At 39.1% G+C, this 22,351-nt stretch overlaps 3 protein-coding genes across 7 annotated transcripts in view; all 3 read right to left on the bottom strand.

Moving 5' to 3' along the window:
- Window positions 1-64: 64 nt before the first annotated feature.
- chp1 (calcineurin-like EF-hand protein 1) lies at window positions 65-6,343 on the bottom strand. The gene is made up of 7 exons (XM_018681656.2): window positions 5,937-6,343; window positions 5,014-5,086; window positions 3,936-4,016; window positions 3,211-3,338; window positions 3,019-3,080; window positions 2,081-2,203; window positions 65-1,634 (listed from the first exon to the last, which is right to left on the bottom strand). The coding sequence occupies exons 1-7, from the start codon at window positions 6,001-6,003 to the stop codon at window positions 1,581-1,583; spliced, it is 588 nt and encodes a 195-aa protein (XP_018537172.1). The 5' UTR covers window positions 6,004-6,343; the 3' UTR covers window positions 65-1,580.
- A 1,489-nt stretch (window positions 6,344-7,832) lies between these two features.
- On the bottom strand, window positions 7,833-17,918 carry lgmn (legumain). Its single transcript, XM_018681657.2, is given in 15 exon segments — window positions 7,833-8,350; window positions 9,354-9,421; window positions 10,186-10,356; window positions 10,549-10,758; window positions 10,998-11,087; window positions 12,508-12,626; window positions 13,360-13,426; window positions 13,613-13,675; window positions 14,604-14,679; window positions 14,799-14,881; window positions 15,017-15,098; window positions 16,953-17,002; window positions 17,004-17,051; window positions 17,311-17,473; window positions 17,791-17,918. Coding segments are annotated over 14 exon segments (1,308 nt in total). The 5' UTR covers window positions 17,452-17,473; window positions 17,791-17,918; the 3' UTR covers window positions 7,833-8,310.
- Window positions 17,919-18,583: 665 nt separating this feature from the next.
- Window positions 18,584-22,351, bottom strand: part of pcnx1 (pecanex 1) — a 33,752-nt gene continuing 29,984 nt past the window's right edge. For 4 of the 5 annotated variants that reach the window (XM_018681658.2, XM_018681661.2, XM_018681662.2 and 1 more), the window contains 4 exons: window positions 22,127-22,305; window positions 20,774-21,204; window positions 20,184-20,324; window positions 18,584-19,880 (listed from right to left, as the gene is read on the bottom strand). In XM_018681658.2, the coding sequence (XP_018537174.1) occupies window positions 19,740-19,880; window positions 20,184-20,324; window positions 20,774-21,204; window positions 22,127-22,305 (892 nt within the window). In that variant the 3' untranslated portion in view covers window positions 18,584-19,739. Of the gene's footprint in view, window positions 19,881-20,183; window positions 20,325-20,773; window positions 21,205-21,655; window positions 21,767-22,126; window positions 22,306-22,351 lie in introns of those variants that run through there. The other variant, XR_001961484.2, reaches the window with a different exon arrangement.

Below are 22,351 nucleotides of genomic sequence, written 5' to 3'. Positions count from 1 at the left end.
TAGTATTTTTTGTTTTTTAAAAGGCCCTCAGCAAGCTACAACCTCTCAATAAATGACACAAAGAAAGCATGGCACTTATTTTATTCAAATCAAATTAATGAATCACTTTGATAATACCTAGACCAACATCACATAACATGTGAGTCATATCTGATTGATAATCACATAATGATTGATAAAATAGTTGAGCTTTATTTCCTGCACTCAGCTGCTGGAGGGTGTTCTTGTAATGATTTGACAAACTCACATTAAAGATTAAAGGGTCTGACATTCGTTCTTCGTTCTCCAATTCATGTATACTAGCCTGTACAGAAAATATAATTTAATGCATTTGATTCTCTTTAGCATATGGACCTAGTCAGTGGCGAAAGAAATTGCACAAGAAATTGTGAGCAGTGCATAAATCAACACAAGGAGACTGATCATATAACAGAAGCATAGCACGTTATTGTGGGTTTACCTGTTCTAAGTCTACGAACTAACTGGTCCACAGCCCAATTTCCACCACAGGGCGTGACACAGTTGGTCAGGGCTTAAGTGTCAGTCAGTAAGGGAAACTTTTAGAAAGCAGGCCACAGTCATAGTTGAATCCTCTTACCATTTTGCAAATGTACCATTTTTTCCTGTCAGAACAGGTGTGAGGGAAGACATATATACTAGCCAGAGATATGACAACAGTTTGTGTGGAATTTTCACTCTTGCCACCACAATTTTAGTTGAAATGAATTGGCAGTTTTTAAAATCCAACATTATAAACACAATGACTCAGCAGTAGCTCCAACAGGCCCCTAGTGGTTACTGGTTTTGAAGGAAGGTCAAACTTGCTTTAGTTTCACTCCAACAATTGGCCTACTTCTATTGGAAGTAGCCATGTTAACCCATGTGAAAAACAAAACACAAACATGGCCATTGGTTCCTGTTTGCTGTTGAGATAATAACTTACAAAGGAGAACCAAAGCCATGGCACTTCAGTGAGTAAAACACAAAAATGTGTGAAGCAGGTCCGGCTTTGCTTCAAGGGACAAACTTAGAGCTAGGTGGTCTGACTTGCTCTGCCACAAGTCAAAGAAGAGGAGTCATATGATCATGTTAGCATTAAAAACACTGTTTGTTTTGAAGTGGAATCACACATCTTACAAGTTTCACTATGAACCATTGCATATTTGTACCGACAAAGACAGATAGAACAGTATGACAGAATTTACTCACTGCAATGCAAAAAGCTTTATCATACCGTGCTATAAATCATATTTATGTGAAAAGTGGAACAGCAGTGTCACTAACTGTGACTCTCTACAAGTTTTCTAATAAATAATGTTCCATTACTTGGAGAAAAATACATAGTGACATTGCATAAAACAACCCAAGGCACACAACTTTTCCCTTTGTTTACAGAGCAGTGCAAAGGCAGAAACTCAAGATCTATGACATTATCTACCTAATGCTTGATCTGACGGTGTTAACTCGTAGTGTGGGCCACAGCAGCCTGCTGAGACGTTGGATGAGGTTGTGTCCTGACATCAACTGACATGTTGAAGCTCTACTCAAAAATAAAAAAAACAAAAAAAAATTAAAGAAACTTAGTGCAGGAACCGAATGCTCATTTTCTGTTCCACGTCCACCTTCTCCAAGACCTGAGAAAACAAAACAGAGCAAAGTTTAACTGCTAAAAATAACAGATTTATGTTATGGTCCTGTAATGTTTAATGGGCACAGCACGACAATGCTTGCAGCCAAAAACAAGAAGTATTAACCCAAACACACAAAACATGAAACCTGCTTTTTGGAAAACCAGAGCTAAACAAGGACATAAGTTCTACTTATATGTGTCTCACGGGGAGTATTTTATTTTTTCATCTGTGGCCATTCCTGGTCTGGAGTTTGTGTCCCACTGGGGCCTCCAATGCTATAAATGTACAGCACATGCTCATGGTAATGGTACATGGTCAGAGGGTTCACGAAAAGCACACGTCACATAGAATTTGTTGTGTAGATGTTAGTTTAGTGCAAACACAACAGTTTTTTACACCAAAGAGCTGTATGTGGAGGGCGACAGATGCCCTCTGATTACAAAACTTGCCTTGATGAATTCATTGAAGGAGATGGAGTTATCTCCGTTCGTGTCGGCCTCCTGGATGGTCCTATCAGCGATGCTGCCGAGCTGCTCATCTGAAATGTTTACACCAACCATCATCCTTAAGACCTGTAAAGAATAAACAAAAAGCCCCTTTATGGTCAATGAATACCGGTGAAAGCAGTTCATGGTACAGATTAAATAGGAGTCATGATGTTTACCCAAACAATACAGTGAATTGTTTTGAAAACACAGATAATACTACAGGTATTTAAGCACTGCACGAGATAATTTGTAGGTATTTCAGTTAAACTGCAAACAAACAGCAGCCACACTGTGGCCACTACATGATGATAAATAACAGGGAGCACACATTTACAGAATAACAGGCAAACAAACATTACTTTGAGTTGCATGTTTCGCGTCTTACAGGCTCGTGCATCACATGAAGCAGGCGATGCAGAAATGTTTTGTGCAAAACAAGAGATCTGTCTGAGTCATTTAACCCCTCAAGCTTACGGCAATTACAGGTCACACAATATCACTGAAACCGAGACGGCTTCACAGAGGACAACAAATGACACGGAGGGAGCGCAGAGGAAGACAAAATACAGGATATTAGACTGTCTGGGAGGAATCAACCTGTGGTTAAGGAGCGATATCACATCATTATCAGCACAAGGGCAAAGTCTCCTCATTGACATTGAAATCCTCTCTGTGGAGCACTTTGAAATAGATATTGCATAATAGCATTTGTTCCTGTGTTGTTTGAGCACAGAATGAACAGCAAATATTTTCAGAGGTAATGATGGAGAAGAGAAATCGACGTCTTTAAAATCTAACTATTAACCATCTGGCTGATATGCTTATTATGTGAAGCAGCCGTTTGCACAAACTGCACCGTGAGTCAGCTTCCTATTTACATGACAAACCCATCTGCTCACCTGCAGCAGCTCATCCCGAGAGATTTTGTCATCTCTGTCCAGGTCATACAGACGGAAAGCAACTAGAAAAACAGAAAAATATATAAGTCATAAGAGACACAGAGAGTCCACATTATGAAATCCCCTGAATGTTCGCGACACCGGTCACCAGCCCCACCCAGACACACCCTCATGCCCGAGCTCTACACTCACAGAGCAGCTTGTTAGTCCTGCTGTTGAGTGGCTCGCTGGCAGTGGGATTCTTGTTCTTCTCATTGTCCTCAATTGGTCTGAAGTGAGCCAATGTCCGCATGAAGCCCCTGAAGTTTACCTGGTCCTCTCTAAAAACAGACAAAAAAATAACATGAAAAAACAATGAGTTTCTGGATATGGAACAGACACAGAATAAACCATCTCTGATTCTTCAGTGCTGGCTCAGGTTACCTTTATACTCAAAATAAATATTAGCTGTGTGGGAAACACAATGAAAACTCAAACTACTCGTAACCTAACACCATTTTAGTCAAACTCTCTCCATCTCTATTCAAGATTTCCTGAAGAAAAACAAGCTAAAACCAGAGCAACAGGAACACATCTGAAACATTAAAAGCCACGGCTAAAATTACGACGCCTACACATCTGACTTTTTGGGATTTTAATGATATATCTGCAAACATCTGGTTTTCAACTTCCAGACTGATAAAACAGGCAAACAACTGCCAAATATACATACAGAACCTGCGGTGCACAAAAACCCAAGCTGATATTTTTTCCACACAGAATTGGCAGAAAAGACTGAGCTTCTTAAGTCTGCAGTCGAGCAGCCACAACTAAAAAGCCTGATGGTCTGGTTCGGCTTTGTGGTGGCTGTGACTCAAACACAACCTGCGTAAACAAGATCTGTCCAAGACTGCAGACCAGCAACAGGGACAACTCACCCCTCAGGAAAGAAAGCATTGATGATTCTGTCTCCCAGAGGATTAATGGCCAACTCTGGGATCCTCTGGAAATCTTCTCGACTGCAGACATCAGGAGATACAATGGAAGTGAAGATGCAACATAATATATTTAAAGACAGGACATCAAAAGACAAACTGTCTATATAGAAATTTACAGGAATTCTTCCTCAGATCTTAGACTCTCATCAACTCATATATGACACAGACCATGTCTTCAATATAATCTAAAATTAGGCTTGATTTGACAGCAAATATGAGATGAGGAAAAGATGAAAGGAGGAAAAAAGGATGGCAAGTAAATAATTTGGATTTTGAAAATAGTTCTGGATGGTAAAAATACCATCAAATCAGTTAATCAAGCGATTAAATTGTGGAATTTAAAAATGTTTCTTGGTCCATCAGTAGGATGGAACGTTGCCTGTTGATATGTTAAATCTGTTTGTTGTGGCAACTAATAAATGCTAAGAAAGTCACCTTGGACATGAATGATGGCTGTAGCTGACTGAAAGCACTGGAGCAAGAACAAGTGGAATCAAGAATTTGTTATGTGTAAATAATGTCTTACAAAAGAAGTCTTTTGGTTCTATCCTTGGGAGACTGATCTGAAAACAAATTATTTTTGCCAAATCACAACTGAAGTTGTGAAAGTTTTAGCAGCTTTAATGATTAGCCATTTCATCACCTATTGCTTGTTCTGCCCATACTATGAGAAGAGTTAACTGGAAGTTAATCAAACACCAAAGAAATGTCACACCGCTCTTGAACTGAACACTGAGTTAAGTCTCACTGTGAAACACATTTTAGAATGAATGATATTTGACAAAACTTTATGTATGCAATAAATTGTCTACAACTAATGACTTTGTTCATATAGTGGATTCACAGACTAAAAAATGTTCTTGCAGTGAGTTTTCTTCTAATGATTCTAAAAATGTCCTAATAGTAATGACTGGTTACCCTCAAAATTGCTGGGTGAAGGAACCAAAGTAATCAGTCAGATCTCTTAGCTGGTGTTAAATGGGTTTATTTACACAATGTCAGTTATGTTTTTTCTTACCTGAGGGTGCCATTTTCACCTTTATCCAGACTGGTGAAGCGGCTGTACAGGCGAGTTATCTGACTGTGGGAGACTGTGGGTAAGATACCAAAGAGGCATAAACTTTACCACCAAAGGCCCAGACGATAACAAGTTATACACTGCTTTAGGCAATGTCACTTTTCACCTAAATACTGGAGCTCAGAATTCACCAATTATAATGGTCATCTTCAGAGGTTCAGAGATCTTTTAGTTAAGTAAAAGTAACAGTATCTTCATGTAAAAATACTCTATTTAGGTAAAGGTACACAAAAATTATCAGCAAAATGTACATAGAATATTAAAAGTAATGCACAAATTTCAAATGTCTCTTTGGTGGAACTGCTAACAACTGACAGACATCTGAAACATGACAAGGGCACCCAACTCTTAAAAAGGCATCACAAGCCTTCACAACATGTTGTATTTTATCATATCATTTGTTATATTAAATTTTATTTATTACACTAAGTAGAATTATACTCAGTTGGCAGTTTATTAGGAACACCTATTAGACAATCTAACACAACAGTCCTGCAGCAAAGCCTTCCCTGATGAACTTTAGAATTATTTTGGGTGTTGCAATTTGTGGTGCTGTTTACTTGTGTTTTATTATTTTGTCCACCCCTGTTATACCAATGAGAGTTTGATAAATAACAGAGACATCTCTCTGTATAATCAGGACCACAAACTACAGCCTCTATGATGTTAAAGTTTAATCAGCAGCAATGTTGCGGCAACATAAGTCACACAATCAGAGCTATTAACGCAATTTCCTATTAGTACGTGACTTGGGGATTTTTACAGAAGAAACGTTAGGCTTTAAGTAACCGGTTAACTGAGATTAATGGCAATGTTAACGTTTCTTCATCTTCATCACAGAAATAAATCTGAGCTCAACTTACAGCCGGTCTCCTTCTTAATTTCTTCAATTTCCTCTTCTCGGAGTAACGTAGACGCTCTGGATCCCATGATGAAACGTTAACGGGGGTAAAAAACTTGCTAGCCCCTTTTGCGCAACCAGACCAGCTGTGAAAGAATCTGGACCCGGACCAACGTTAAAGTTAGCAAACAGGCTAACTTAGCGAGCTACAAACCTGCTTCGTTCTTCTGATGTGAAAAAAAACAGTCGATAACTAACGCGGCTGTTACAGTCACAGCCGTTTTCTACCCTTCTGTCGATGTAAGTCAGCGGGTAGACTCTGTAACTCTGTGCTATTACAACGTTTCTCTGATCTGCCGTGTTTTCATGATACTGAGACGGGTTTCGGTTAGGTTGTCTTCCTGATTTATGAAACGGGTGGGCAGGTACTGAACAAGGCCGCCTCCCTACCAGGGGTGTCCCGGGGCAATTAGGTAGCAGAGTTTCTGCCTGATCAAAATTCGAAGATCAATGGCTTGTACTTAATTATATTTCAACTCAAAAATATCATATTAGTCACTCTGTTGAATTAATAAATTTACTATTTACAATTCGGAATAAAACTAGCTGATATGTATTCGAAAGTCCATAAATCCCCCTCACTCACTGTAAAGAAAACCATGACAGTGGGTCAGACGTTGAAAATATCAAAATGTATATGAAGCTCCAAAACTAGCGATGTTAATTACACAAAAACAACAACAATAATGATAATAAGTACAACAAATGGGATACATCAAACAATAAATATTAATGGCAAATTAATTGCTATTAATTATAATTACATTATAAGCTAAATAAACAGTCAGTTATCAAATATTAAATGACGTGGTTAGTCAGTCATTAAATTAAATTAAAGACCCCTCCAATCCTCTAGCCCTCTAAAGCAAACAAACAGCAAGCAAAATTTCACTCCTATTAAATAAAGCTCTAAAGTTTTATTTTTTCATTTTAGGATGTAAGTCAACTTTTTGCCACTAGATGTCGTAATTTCATTATTTCATACAGTTCAGTATTCCTCCTTTGACATGGTGGTAACAGAAACCTCCAGCTACAGCCAGTCAGCCAAATCTGTGGTACATTAAATACAGCTGAGCTGAGGCTGATGGGAATGTCATCAGTTTTGTAGATATCTGTTCTTAAAGCACTTTGACCAGCTGGTGGCACTAAAGGAAAAGTCAGGAGAGGTATTATGAGTCTTTTAGCACCATCATCAGGTCAAAGTTTCAGTAAGTTCAATACTTTGGTGTCTGACTAAATACCAGCAGAACTAAACCTGTGAGCTGCTGCTGTACTTTGTGCTTTATACTACTTAGCAGATATATATTGCTGTTCATAGTGGTAGTTATATGTCATATCATTTGTTAAAATTTAAAGTCAAATCACTTTTTACACTTCTGTCAAAAATAAAATCACAGTTGTCTGTCATTTGAAGCTGTGTCCTGTTCCACACACATTTTATTTGCTAATATGTAATCAAGAAGAGAATGTTTTAACTGGGATCATGTATGCTTTAAAATCCCTCTCATGGAAGGAACTACCATCCTGTTAAAACAAACTCACAGGGAGATTAAAAAAAAAAAAAAAATCCCCATAAAGCTGGCACAGGTTCAGGTAAAAGAGGATGTGTGTGGGTGTAACTGTCTAACAGGATCTTAAAAAGGGATTTTGATCATAGGAAAACAGGCTTAGGTAGACTTATTCAGGCACAGCACAAATCCTCTTCTGAAGACTAACTACTGTTTATGTGTAAATAATAATAATGTCATGTCATAGATTATTTTTTAAAAATGCATCATTTTGATATCAAGGGAGACTAAAAACCATGCACTGAACATCCACAAGATAAAAAACACAAAATACAAGTCATTTTCAGCAGTTTTTGGTCTGTAAAGATTTTATTTCAAAATCCCTGTTTTACAACAGAGTCTCTTGAGGTTCAATTAACATTCAGTATTTAAAGGCATGTCCTTTACATGTCAATGAAACATTCACACCAGGCATTTTGTACCACAAATAAAACAGAGGAGAACAAATTGACATGATTTCCATGTTATAGCTGTCTATCCTATGTGATAAAAAAAGGGAAAAAATACAAATCAGAAGCAGTAAAACGTCATTCACATACACTCTACAGTGATAGTGCAATTCATCATAAAACACACTTAAAAATTCTCAGTAAAATCAAAAAAACATCACAGGTTTTTAAGTGTTATAGTGTGTTGATAAACAATAACGTCAACTCCACATTAGATTGATTCCTAAACTGTGCAAAGAGACGCATCGTCTTCTCAGGCCGTCCAACATGGAAGAAACAGCTTGATCTGAGACTTCAGTGGATTTTTGTTGAAAGACCTTTACTTGCTGTGACACACTGAGTCCATGGCCAGCAGGATGCTACAGAGACAAAGAAAACAAAATCATTTCACGATCAAATGAAAACAAACATTTCACAGGGGACAGTGCCTCATCCATTCATTTAAGTAGGGTTAAACTGATATTTTTACACTGAGGGCTGCAAATAGCCTGTTAGTCTGCACAATTTTAATAAATAAATTCCTTGAGCCTTCCTTTGCTTGATAAATAACATAAACGTCTAATAGATTATTTACAGTATTGTTTATTAATATGAATCACCAAGATCAATTAAACAACAAATGGTTTCACGCTGGACTGATATTACAGTAAAGGCCTTTTACTGGTTTGGATAGTGGCCAGCTGTGAAGAGCAGTTCCACTCTAATGGATGTTGATCCTTCAGATCTAGAGTGTTGTACTGTTCATACAGTATGTAGCTCTGTAACTCAGATGAAGGATTGTAGATTTTTCTGTCCCTCTGTCTCACTCTTTGGCGTGTCTTTGGTGTGTTTCTTGCTGAAGTACCAGCTTATCTATAATAAATATGTGGTTACTAAATATAAATCAGCAACTTAAAGCTACTGTCAGCTGGTGATTTTATATTTGTATCAACATCCTAAAAACTGACTATTCAAAACGTACATCAGGAGTAACAGAAATTTCACTTTTTAATATGCCTGTGGATCTGCAGACAGTGATGTCAGACTAGGTGTGATTTGTCTATGATGTATGTCATTGATGCTTTTATAGTTTTGACAATAACAGAGCTTAGTCTTTAGTTCTAGTTAAGTCTTTTATGATTGTCAACATTTGTATAAATAATAATAAGAAGAAGAAGAAGAAAAGGAAGAAGAAGAAGAAGAAGAAGACTTTATTAAGATTCAACAAAATGCGTAAAAAGACCCGAGTCATCACCAACTGGAATCCACACATATATACATATATATAGAAACTCAACATTTCTTACTGTGTGAATATGACTCATGGAACTACAAGTGCAGCAGAACTAGTTTAGTTACTTATAAATGGGAAGTGGACCGTACCTGTCTGCAGGGTATCCTCTCTCACACAGGTTCACCAGAGCGTACAGATGTCTCAGAGCATATTCAAACTGAAACACAAGAGGGCGTCACGTGTCAGAAGTGTCATAGTAGTCGGTGTTTTACAGCATGTGACCATTTGAACATTTATAACCAAACTTTATTTCCCCCTGTATTTGTGGCACCTGAAATGTCAAACAATTCCCAAGAAGAGGGACAGTTGTTGAATAAACCAATACAGCTGCATGAAAGTACCTGGGAAAGTATTGTGCTTTATGTCATGCATTCATTTCTCATTAGAAAGAATGAGAATAGAAAACACCCCAGTACATAAATACAACTTCCTTTTCTGGTCAGAATGTCAGAGCCCCTCTCATCATTTTACAGTAGCTTATCTTACATCTCATTTCTTCTAGAGGTGCTTTGTCTGATCGTGTTACAGTAAACTACCTCTGATACCTCTTTGATGGAGGGCAGCCATAATGAGCAGAGCAATAACAACAGCTCTGCATAAGGAAAGGTTTAAATAAATTTAAGATGTAACAGTTAACACTTCTGCTCTTAAAGCTACTACTGTCAGTCTCTCTGGATTAGTTTCGGCTGAATGAAAGCACACAGACACAGGCATTTATGAATAGCATGTGAGATAAATGTGGTGTTTCCCCTTTTAAAACAGAACTCTGACATGTGAGTAAGTTTCAATCATTTTTTATAGATGAATCCTGGCAAAACTGTGACTAATCAACCATTACAGTAACCACCAGCACTTTCTGAATTTAGACAGGATGTTCCCAGGCTGCTTTAAAATGAGCAGAAAGCAGCTGTGCAGCCCTACCTCTGTTTTGTGCCAGTTGAAGCAGTTGTGTTTGTAGTGGTTGACTGCAGCCTTGTAGCACTGATGCTGGGACAGTTCGGCTCTCTCGTTGAAGACCTCCTCAGCCTTGATCTTATCTCCGGTCACCCTCTCGACCAGTCGGTGCATAGTCTCAGCCAGCATCTCCCTGACCTGAACACACATCACACTGTTCATCAAAACTGTAACGTGGGAACTGTCATGGTAAATGTTCAGTCTGTGTAGTTAAAATCACCAAGATGAATCTGATTTGCATGGCACACTTGAACAGTCATCCATGGAGGGCCTGAGGCATGCAACGTTCTGCAGACTGCCAAAACACCAGAGGGCTTTGTCACTCTTTACCTTGAGGTGGGAGCTGATCTCCATCAGCAGGCCCCTCGCAACTCTGATGTCATTGGAGGCCATCATCTTCCTCTTGAGGATGGCCAGAGGAACGTCGGGGCTTGGGGTGAGATCCAGATTCTTAACTGGCTGCAGGGTCATTGGAGGGGCGGGTTCGCTGTCTGCTTTGCGTTTACCCTGAAATGCTATCACCTTCATGTGGGCCATTGTCTGCACGGAAAGTAAGAAACTCGAGATGAGTGGCTGAAAAAGGGCAGGAAACAAACATGTTTCTCCCTCACAGTCCTCCTCCGTCATCGCTATTCTGCCAGTCACTGAGATTTAAAATACAACTACTCGTCCCCCAAAATGTTTCTTGGTTAGAGAAGACAAATTCACCAGCAACAGAAATAAAAAAAATTACAGGTATTTGGTTCATAGTGGGAAGGTAATTCTCCATTTTCTCTCACCTTGTTCCCGTACTGCTGCACATGGCTGGTGTTTGTGTGGCTCTTCACAATCTTGAACTGTTTCAGCAAAGTTTCTTTTGTCAGGTCCTCCTGGAAGCACAACATCAGAAAAACCATCACAAACAGAACTGTTTCATAACATAAGCAACAAACACTTTTGAAAAAGGAAAATGGTGTGATGATCTGTAAAATGACATATTTCTGACAAATGAAACACTGTGGTTGGTGTTGTTTTGGTTTTGTTTTATTTTTTACTGATGAAATTCAAGTTTCTGTTTTGGGATGCTTACATACACAGTACTGTAGGCCCACAGGTGTTATTACATGCATATGCAAACCACCCAGGTCTTATTATGCTGGTGAAAAACAAACCACTGTTGCTGCTGTTGGAAACTTCACCACTTCCTTTTCCTGCCTATTCGATACCAGGTGTTTGGAACAGCAGATAAACCTTTAATGGACTACATATAGTCAGAGTTGTTATTGTACAGAGTTCTGTTTTATATGAGTCAGCATCAGTGGCAAAATCATCAATAAAGTGTGTGAAAATAAAGCTAACTAGAAAAAACTACATTCTCTGGAGAAAACTGAATTTGCTCAAATTGCTCACTTATGTGATAAATTGTACGTGCAAACAGTCTACACAGGTTTAAATGTCTAAAATGTAAAATTTGTTTGTTTTTTTGTCTTTTTTTATGTAAAATGTTGCTGAAGTGTCAGTTGAAGATGCACTGAATGCCTGAAGTGTCTGTTGGACTGTGATTGATGAAATTATTTCAAATTCCGTTCGATGTTTAAGCTCAGTAGGCGCTGAATTGTTGTTTGTCTGTAAATAATGAGAATAATTTAATTGCTGACAACAGGAAACGTCTCATGTGTAAGAGATGAAAGCAGTGGTTTGATGTTTTGGAAAAGGCTCTTATTGGCTCTCCAGCAGAGAGGTAGATGAGACTGATAACACTCTTAACATGTTTGTTTAATTTGTGCAAACCCTCTGTAAAACCACAACTTTTCACTTTCTGTACAGATTAAACAAACAAAATATAATGTGTAAACTAATGAGCTTGAGAGGTGCTGTCAGGTGAATTTTGGCAGCCATTTTCCCCTCATTTACAGTCTTTACGTTAAGCTAAGCTAACTGATAGCTGGTTTTATATTTAAACAGATAGATATAAGCTCTGTGCTCTCATTTAACTCTAACCTCAGAAGGCAGATGAATATATGTCCAAAATATCCAACTATTCCTTCAGTTAAAAGAGCAAGAAATGAAAGTTTAATTGAAGTGTAAATAATGAAAGCAGTTGAAATTTCATCTGAAGTCAAGTCATTGTGAAATATTTAACATAATGTTGGTGTCTCAAACGACACGTTCTTTACACTCATTGTGACAAACTGTGGTCAGACTTTTCATTTCTAACTTTCAGAATTTTACTAAGGTTGTTAATTTTTTTTTTATAACAATACACAATAGATGTCATGATTTGGATTCATCAGGGGAAACATCACCCACCACATCAGAGTCCTCCATCCAGTTAACGCTGTACCAGTCGCCCAGGTATGTGTCCCTCTTCTCGTCATAGTAGCAGGCATAAGAGGACTCGTGGGGGTTTGCTGCTGTGGTGGCGTACACTGGAAAACACAGAGACACTCTCATGTCAGTGAGAGTAATACTTTGGTAGAAGATTGTAATTTTCTAGTAACATGACTCACATGTCTGCTTGGCAAAAACACTTCAGAGAAAACACCTGAACTTCTTGACAACAGTTTGTGAGCTCACTGAGATAAATGCAAATGAAAAAGCCAAGATTTTTGATACATCAGATAGTCACCACAGATGGAGGAATGTAAAAAATGGGATGTAAAAACAGTCTTTGGTCGCAGACAATAAAGCCAGAACTTTGATCAATGTCCTGTGCAGGTCCTGTTATGTTTGTCACATGAGGTCGAGCACATGACAGAGTGACTTCGCCCACACATATCTCCACACGCTGTAATGCTGACCTCAGTGTTTGACTTAACACACCAAAGAACTGAGAGTGACAAAACAGAAGTAAAATCCACAAACCACAGTGCTGAGCACAGTCTGGCCTATTCATGACAACATAAAAAACTCAAATGAAAACTAAAAAGACAAGATCCTCACTTTGATAGGGAAAGTTTATAGAAACTGATTATTGGAAGAGCTTTTAGTTGTTTAAAGGTCAAATGTAGGTGAAGTCCAACGAACAATCACACAAAAAAGTTAAGATCATGTGGAGGGTTTTGTTTAGTTCATCAATTGATGCTTTTTATTGATTTGTGCTGCTTCCTTATCTGCTGGTTTTCCTGGAAAGTGATTCTGATGAGGTAAAGTTCAACTCACCGTCAATGTCAGCAGGCAGGTGGTTCATCATTGACCCAGACTCACATGCCTCAATGTAAAACACCATCTGTGAACATGAATGTGTGTGAGAGAGAGAGGGAGGGTGGAAAAAATGACAAAAACAAATGTTATGATCTGATGTTCCAGCAGAGCTACATTATCACCTGACTGGCTTTTATCACTGACCCACATACTGCAAGGCATGTATACACATGTAGGCTTGAATTTTACACCGCAGCATGTTCCTACATACCCTTTTGTATTTCTTGTTTTCGTGCATGTATTTAATGGTTTCTTGGAGATCTTCAACATGGAGCTGGAGACAGAGAGAGAAAAATTAGCATTTAATTTTACAGATAAACCGCCATGTTCAACTTGCAGTAATTTGCACTTTTAGATGGATTGTACCTTACACACAGACACAGCTGCTTGTGTTAAGACATTAAAAATCTGAGAATTTCGGCTTCTTTTGTTAAATGAAGCCAAAACTGAATGGCTCTACCCAAGCACACGGCTCTGTGAGGATGTTCTTGTGCACAGTGGTGCTTTGAGCTAACTTTAGCATGCCAACAAACCCGAAATGACAATGCTAACATGCTGAAATATTTACCATGTTCTCAATCTTAATAAAGCATATTAGCATTCTAAGGTCTGCTAATTAGCACTAAACACAAGCGGAGGGTGATTTTTTAAAACCAAAGTTTGGACAAATAAAGATTTTGACCTGATGATGAAGCTAAATTAAATGTTACAGCATCGCCAAAGTTATCTGATTTCAACCTGAAGCAGGCATGGAAATCTGTACCAGATTTCATGTCAATTCATCCAGTGGATGTTGGTTTTGATTCTACTTAAAACCAATCTCAAGTCAATCTCAAAAGTCAGGGGACCACTGAAGTCACTAAGATACATCCTTTGTGGAACATGAATGTTTGTACAAAACTTAATGGCAAGCCATCTCATAGATGTTTAAATATTTCAGCCTGAGCCAAAGTTACTGACTGACTGACACTGCTATCCCGCACCTACATATGATGTTCCAAAGACCAAAGTATCAGTCTATACCCTCGCTTCCTTCTTACTTTATGGTATCCTATCAAATATTTTTAAAAAGACATGCCTAGGCGTGAGAAATGTCAGTTCCTAGTTCCTTTTTTATGGTTAAGAGCTAACTTATCTGTGTGTTACAGTAAACTCATGACATGAGTGAACATTAGCAAGAGCAGGAAACAAAAAGTGCTCACATCATCATTAGGAAAAGCCAGAATGCCAGGTGCTCCGTGGTCAGTGAAGTATACAAACACATGATCATTGGGGCCGCTGCCAAGAAAAAGAGAACAAGGTTAGACCAGAACAAACCTGATGAACCAGATTCTGTGTCGTTCTTATCTCAGGTATCAGGTTGACTGCTCCATCTCTTATTTTTGTTTATCACTTGCCTCTTCAACACTTTTCCTGAACCACCTCTGATTTTCGAGGAGTCGCCCTTCAGCACTGCCAGGAAATTTTCTGGGGTTACATCCTGCAGAAAAACAACCAGTCAGAAGTTGTTATATTTGCTTCAAACAATCTGTGTGAATGTCAAGAGTACTGCAAAATACTGATTCAACAGCACTGATTTGGACTGTTGTATAAATATTTGCGCTGAAGCACTCACATCCCCGGTGTAATCTTTAGGAACTCCCTTGTACACATCTGTGCCGTTCGGCCTGTTGATCAATATCCCAGGGGTGGGGTTACTGGAAATGATAATATGAGGCAAATTTAGAAGGAAGTGAAAATGGCTGACAAAACACTTTGGCATCAGATAATGTGATTCACTGATCAGGTGACAGAGCCATAAGCTGGTGAGAGCTCCACAGCATTTCAGGTTTTTCCTCTTTGACTGCAGAAACACTTTGTGTAGCTCTCAACAACCAGGCCCTTAATGTAAAACAAAACTGCACTGATACAGGATGTATCATCATCTCCATCACACAAAACATTAGTTTGTAGGAAATCAATGAAAACTTGAAAAAGCTTCCGCCACCAGTATCAGTGGACATTGATTTGTACAGTCTAACTGTATGAGCTGCTCCACTGTTTGCCATGTTAGAAACAAGTTATTTATTAACCACAATCCAAAACATGCTGATAATGATGTCAGCCAGACACGGATGTAAAACAATCAATGTTGCATAACTTTTTTCTAGAACTTGACCTATATTATGTCAAGGTATTCAAAGACATGGATCAGTACTGAGGTGTGTAAACAGTAACAGCAGAATAACTAAACTTCTCCACCCATGAGGTTATTTCAATTAAATTAACCTGCAGCTTAAATAAGATTTTATCTTCCACTTCTCCCTCTTCACACACGGGTTCCAATCTGAAAAGATATTAGAACTGTGTTTGTATTTCTTTTGTTTATCACAGAGTCATATCACAAAGCTATTCTGTTTTTATGTCATCCCCTAATAAACAGTAGCAAAGTGAAAAACAGCAAAAGTTTAAGACTAAGAGCCACCTGGGCTACTAAATGACATGTCAACACTGAGTCTGACGATCACTACAGTCAAATACTGGTGTACTTAACTGTAAGTGACAGTGTGTGTAACAATGATCCAAAGTCTGACTGAAACTGATGGATCTGCTTTCACTACGGCTCCTCTGCCCAGACACCATGTCAGTAATATAACTCGCGAAGTCACTCTGTCAAGTCCTGCAGGAGCACTAAAATTAGTTCCTTGTGACTCCGCTCAGTGTCTCTCTTTAACTCAGCCTGTTTACAATGCTGCTGCTGTATCGATGTGCGACACAGGGGCAGACACGCCACAGATACATGAGAAATACCAACATGAACATGCGATTACTCTGCACCTTATAGATACGACTACAAATGATTATTTTCATTATCTGCCCTAATAGTTTCTTGTCTGATTGTCTGGTTGATGAAAAACCCAAAGGTGATGTCTTCAGATGCCTTTTTGCGTGGAACCACATAATGTTTGCAACTTAAACGATTAATCAATTATTAAAATACTTCACTTATTTGTTTCTGTCAAGAGCTGGAACAATTTCTGCCTGGAAAAATGACAAACTATTGTCAGAGTAGTTGCACATTAATTATTTGTTTGTTAACTAATCAATGAAATTATGCACTTCAGCTCTTCATACAGACGATCTTAGGCAGTGTGGAAAGCTTTAACAACAATACATCATGCAAATAATGAATAAGACAAATAAAACAAACAAATAAACAAAGACATTTGAAGATGTCACCTTGGAGTCTGTAAAAATGTAATTGGCAGTTTTTCCACTCCCTTTATGACATTTCATAAAGCCTTATAATTTGTGATTACAATCCTGTCAGCATACTTTGAACTTAACCAAGTGTTAGAGCATTTACAAAACTGAACTGTCTGTATTCTATATCACATTTAGAAACAGTGTTTAATACACGTAAGACCGAGGCAGAATATGGGGAAGAAGGAAAGTCAAAAACAAACAGAAGTAAACTATGATAGAGGGTTGTTTTTTTAAAGACTTTAGGGGAAGGAAGAAGGCACTGTATCACAAAGATATGCTTCACAGAAATAAAAATGCCAACTCACTCTTCATTGTTAGCCAAGTCATCGTACATCATAACCACTATCTGCTCATCCTGGGATGCCATTCTTACGGACAATCTGGTAGGCATGGCAGGCATCAGCCTGAGGGAGAAGAGGAGGCAATAAGTGAAAGTCAGCTGCATGTAATCACAGTCAGTCTCAGAGCCTTTCAAGAGGCTGGAAAAACTCTGGCAAAGCATGCACTGTGAGGGGGAAGTGACTTATCTGTGGCTAAAGTAGATCTTATCAAAAAATAATGCGGAATTATAAGAGAAAACAAGTGAGTCATGCACAGTTTGCACTTGCTAAGGTGACATTGAGGCAGCAGTTTCATGTAGTTTCTGTGTTTTACACCTCTCACCTGGTGTCTGTAGTTGTACCAGCCGTTGGAGCCGGCTACGATCACCACCCAGTTCTTGCCACTGTCTGGATCCTGGGCAGGAAACGCATTTACCAACCCGAGACTCAGGCCGAGCAGTGCGAGGAGGACTGACTGATACATTGCCTCGCCTTCTGTGGGGCTCCTGCAGGGATGACAGGGAAAGAAAAAGCTGTCAAAAACAAATCCGTTTTATGGATAAAGTTATATTTAATGACTGGACTGTGAGATGCCACCGAACAACCATGAATAAGCATACAGAATAACACAAACATGCCACCTGACGGCCGGGATGTCACATGATAATGATATCCATTCTCAGGAACATTCGCTAGCTGGTAGCACAACAAGCTAACAAAACGAGCGACTTTTTAGCCGCGGAGAACGTAACAAAGCGATAAAAATACACTTTAAATAAATCTCAACGGAATAAAAACGATACTGAAGGGATATCTTTCTTACCTTTTCTCTCAAGGTGTTGTGTGAAGCAGACAGCGGTGAACTAACTACACCAAGCGCACATCTTCAGCAGGAGTCACTGGGACATTTATATATGACGTCGGGAAAAACCGATGACGGGAATTCTCTCGCTGCAGCCAATCAGAGGGCGCGGGGGGCGGGGCCTCACTGTAAACAGCCCAGCATCAACATGTAGGGACCTGTTTACTATGATAGTGAAAGTCAGACTAACTAGACTTCCAATGGATTATGACTTCTCCAGAAAACAGTCCTATCTATACAGTCCAGACCTTATGTGACTGGAAAGTTAACCATTTTTTCAGGCTTTCAGGTAATTTTGAAAGAAGATTATGGATGTTACATTTAATTGCAAAGTCTCTGATTTAATCTGAGTAGGTTTACATCAATATAGAAATAACAGTGTGTGAGATAAACTCTAATTGTGTGTAAATTAAATGTAATTCTTTGGATTTACACATGAACGGGCACCAGTTTTACAGCATGTAAAAGCTACTTCTTATAAGCTATTAAAGTGGGCACAGTACAGACCTGTCATATGATTTACTCCCATAAACAAATCTTATAAACCACAGACAAAAAGAAATCATAAAATCCCTTATGCACTGCACCTGCTAGTCACAAGTTTAATTTTAAAGTTCTTCTGTCATGAAATATCTTGTGCATCCACTAAAAGTCCCCGATGATGACTCAGCTTCTTCTTCACCAGCTGTGAACTCAACACAATGTAGTTCAGTCTGATCAATAAAATGATACATAAACAATCAAAGGAGGCGTATTAAAGATGTCAGCAATAAATCAAACTTTTATTTCTCCATATAGAAAAGAATTAAGTTAAATAGTGAAACAGTCCATCAAAAATCTGGCATCTTGTTTTCAACCAATGGTCCTTAATACATTAACCTTTGTCCCAAAATGAAATGAAAAAAAAAAAAAAGATGTAACAAAGTGTAAATACCATGTTCACAGTAATAAATATTGAAAACAAAATCTTTTATACATTTACATCATATATATATATTTGTGTAAATATATATATATTATATATAGATATCAATATAATCATATACAGTAAAAAGTTATTTTCAAGTTTATCAAACATAAAATTGTAAAATAAAAATGGCTGAAAACAGAATAATGATTGCATTTTTTTTCATTCCCAAGGCATCTGTAACCATGGCCATTCAGAGTCTGTAATAAATAAAATGTGATATTATCTAAAGATTGTAGTGCATCACTGTAAATCAAACAACAAAAATTGTAGTGCAACTTTTTTTTTCCTTTGCGCAAAAGTAATCTTGCGAAATTTCAAACTAATTGAAACGGAATGACAACAATGAAACAGAGAAGTTTGTTGAGCACAGCACCGTCAAGTCTCTGACTTCAATCTGTTCTGCACCGCAACTTTCTCTGTCGTCTTGGCAGCGAAAAAAAAAGCTTTCACATGTATGAAACCATGGCAGATATTCAATACCAGGCTTATTTGGCAAATTATTTAAAGACAAAACACACAAAAAAAAAAAAATCTCCAAATGCTCGTTACACTCAACTCTGTCAGAATTGCCAACAAAATAGTCAATGAAATGCATAGAAATTAATTACCAGTAGCAAGAACTAACTTAACTTAAGGGTTGTTTACTGTCATGCAGCATTTCTGAGACGCGAAGCAAGGCAGATACTGTGGGTGTATGTCGATGCAGTAAAGGATGATGGATGAATGTATGCTCTGCCTCTGCTTGCACTTTTCCCTGGCTTCCTTTCCCCCTCAGTGATAAGAAACGGGGGAGGGGGGGAGGGCTCCCGTTTCCTGTTTGTCTGCAGGCTCCAGCGTCCTGCTGAAAACCAGGGAGGTCTGGCTTCATCTTCACACAAGCACGTGTGTGTATGATCTGTGTGTGTGTGTGACGTGTGTGTGATGTGTGTGCTTGCCTGTCTCAAACCTCTGCACCCAACTCAATGACCCCAGTCTCAATAATGGGCACTAGCTTATCTTCCACCTGTACCAGCAGGATGGTCTTGTCGATATGGGAGCGATTGGCTGGGTCTCGGCTACAAGGCACCCACCGGTGAATCACCTGCAGAGGGCAACAGAGGCGGCGGCTTTGTGAGAGGAAGCATCCAATCAAATTTATGATGCATTTATTACAGAGCAAGTGGGTCACAGAGGGTGTTGTAGGCCAAAAAATAGGACACAAGTGCAAACAAGATAATCAAAATCACATTTATAGCATCAGAGGTCAGAGACTGTGTGAGTGTGTGTGTTTGTGTGTGTTAAATGAATAGATGTGACAAACCACAGTGATCTATTTATCTGTGCGTTATAAACAAAGGTAAACCTGGTGATACTGATGTATTAACATCTGTTAGAAAGTACTTACATGTCCTTCCATGCCCTCTACAGGGCTCCACTCCTTCCAGCTGTTCCGCCCTGCCCTCACTCTTATGGTCTCGTAAGGCCACTGCAGCTCCTTCCTCTTCGATAAGTTGATGTTCTCCAGCACCTGACTCACGTCCACAATCTGGACGACAGCATGGAACCACAACAATGACATTAGCATCACAGCAGGACTGAGGGATGTTATTCAAAGAGATGACTGATGCACAAATATATTTATAAAGTCAAATCAGAGTTGTGGATGTGAGTGAAGATGTTCATCATGATCATTCTGTTATATTCACAAAATTACTTTTGTAAACTGATATTTTTTCATTGGTTCAATTCTTGTTTGTTTGCTGATTTATCATTTTTGAATAATTTAGTCAACATTTTGTAATTGTATTGCTGATTTACCATAAATATATAGTTGAAGCTGCTACAACATTTGGTAAAAGGCTAAATTGATCAGTTTTAATAGTTTATACGTATGACCCTGAAAATCTGCTGCTACATTTCACAACTGTGCCAGTGCTCTTTTTGTTTTCTGGACGTGATTTCATTCCAGCTAATTTTTCCCTAATATTTACAAACCTGCACTCTGTAGGAGATGTCATCTCTGCGCACAGTGGAGACGGTGGGGTTGTGTTGCTGTGGGTGGTGGTGATGGTGGTGATGCTGGCTGAGGGGATCGGTGACGGTGCTGCACAGGCCGTCGTTGCCCAGGAGGCCCACGAGCGTGTGGCGTTTGCAGGGAGGGATGCTGTGGCTGGACAGGGAGGTGGAAGGGCCGGCGGGGTCAGAGGTGGAGCCCAGCCGGAGCTGCAGGGAGGTGGGGAGCGTGCGCAGAGACAGCTGGCTGGTAGAGGAACGTCGACAGGGCTCCAAGCCTGTGGTGGAAGTGCGCAGGGAGGAGTGGCGGCTGCTGCTGTAGCGGTAAGAGGACGACTGGCTGGCGACGGAGGCTCGGGCAGGAGAGTGGCGTACCAAACCAGACTGAACGGACTGAGAACTCTGACTGGTGCCTGACCACAGGGAGAAGACGCAGACCATATGAACACGTTCAAGAGACAGGCTTCAAAAAGAAAGAAAGAGACATCGTGGATTTCCATCCCTGGTGTGGATCAAGCTCCCAAAACACTGGATCCTACATTTCCCATAATGCAACTCAACAGTGTCTTTTATTAGACCATCCATGGCTATTAAATGCCACAATCTTTTACACTATACATCCCAAGTTCATAAAAAACTGAACTCAGGAGTGTCGCCTTAACAATTACAAGGTTGGATTTTAGCCTGAAAAATCCATAATATAGTTTCAAGGTATTCAAGTTAAGTTATCTTGTCAGACAATTCTCCCCATTAAGTTATTGAGGTTGACAACATGTAAATTTACTTCTGAAGTGAATCAAAATAAATGTGCTGCAAATGTTTTTGGGATGTTAGAGGTTGAGATTCTTATCTAAAATGCAGTACCGTCTGATTGGTCCCATATTTATTCTATTATTCCCTAACATGCAGCCAGAGTCAGAGAGAACAATCCTCAGGGACAAGAAGAGCAAGGAGTCCTGTAACAGCATCATGAATCTGAGATCACATGAAGAGAAAGAAAACACAGAGACAAACTAAATCCACGAAGAACAAATGCTACAAGATGCTTGGAAAAACTTCCCTGCCAAGTACCTTGAAAAACTGTATGCAGGTGTATAGGGGAATTGGCGCTGTTTTAATGGACTGATCAAACAAAATACTGATTTGAGTTTAGTTTTTGTCTATTTACTATGCTTGAAGTTAATTGATGAATAAAAACTATTCCTGGCAAGCATTCTCACTAAAAACCTTTCCACAAGACCGAGGTGTCTCCTGTGAAATTTTGACCTATACTAAGTTGAAAAATCTATTTTAAAAATATTCCTGTTATTAGTGGTGATCAGATACAGTTCTTACCCAGAGGGTGTGGCTGGTAAGAGTAAGGGGGGGCAGGTCCAGATGTCCCACCCTGTGACACTGAGCTCTGCTGAGAGTCTCCACCCGTCCCATTCCCACTGCCACAAGACAGCCCCCCTGCATCTGAATCCTCAATGTTCCCTCCACTGTTACAGCCCGCACCGCAGCCTTTTCGTAACCTATGAGTGAAAATAGAAATATATTTTAACTTCTCATAGACTGAAA

Source organism: Lates calcarifer, linkage group LG19 (genome assembly GCF_001640805.2).
Source record: "Lates calcarifer isolate ASB-BC8 linkage group LG19, TLL_Latcal_v3, whole genome shotgun sequence".
Taxonomy (NCBI): Eukaryota; Metazoa; Chordata; class Actinopteri; family Centropomidae; genus Lates; species Lates calcarifer.
Note: the sequence above shows the minus strand (reverse complement) of the source record. Positions and strands in the feature narration are given on the sequence as shown.

Bases quoted from the DNA above. Each gene is read 5' to 3' on its own strand.
- chp1 (XM_018681656.2), bottom strand. From the start codon at position 6,003: ATGGGATCCAGAGCGTCTACGTTACTCCGAGAAGAGGAAATTGAAGAA. The intron at 4,017-5,013 runs GTAAGAAAAAAC...TGATGTCTGCAG, and splicing joins GGTGAAAATGGCACCCTCAG to TCGAGAAGATTTCCAGAGGA. The intron at 1,635-2,080 runs GCAAGTTTTGTA...TTGTTTTCTCAG, and splicing joins CCTTCAATGAATTCATCAAG to GTCTTGGAGAAGGTGGACGT.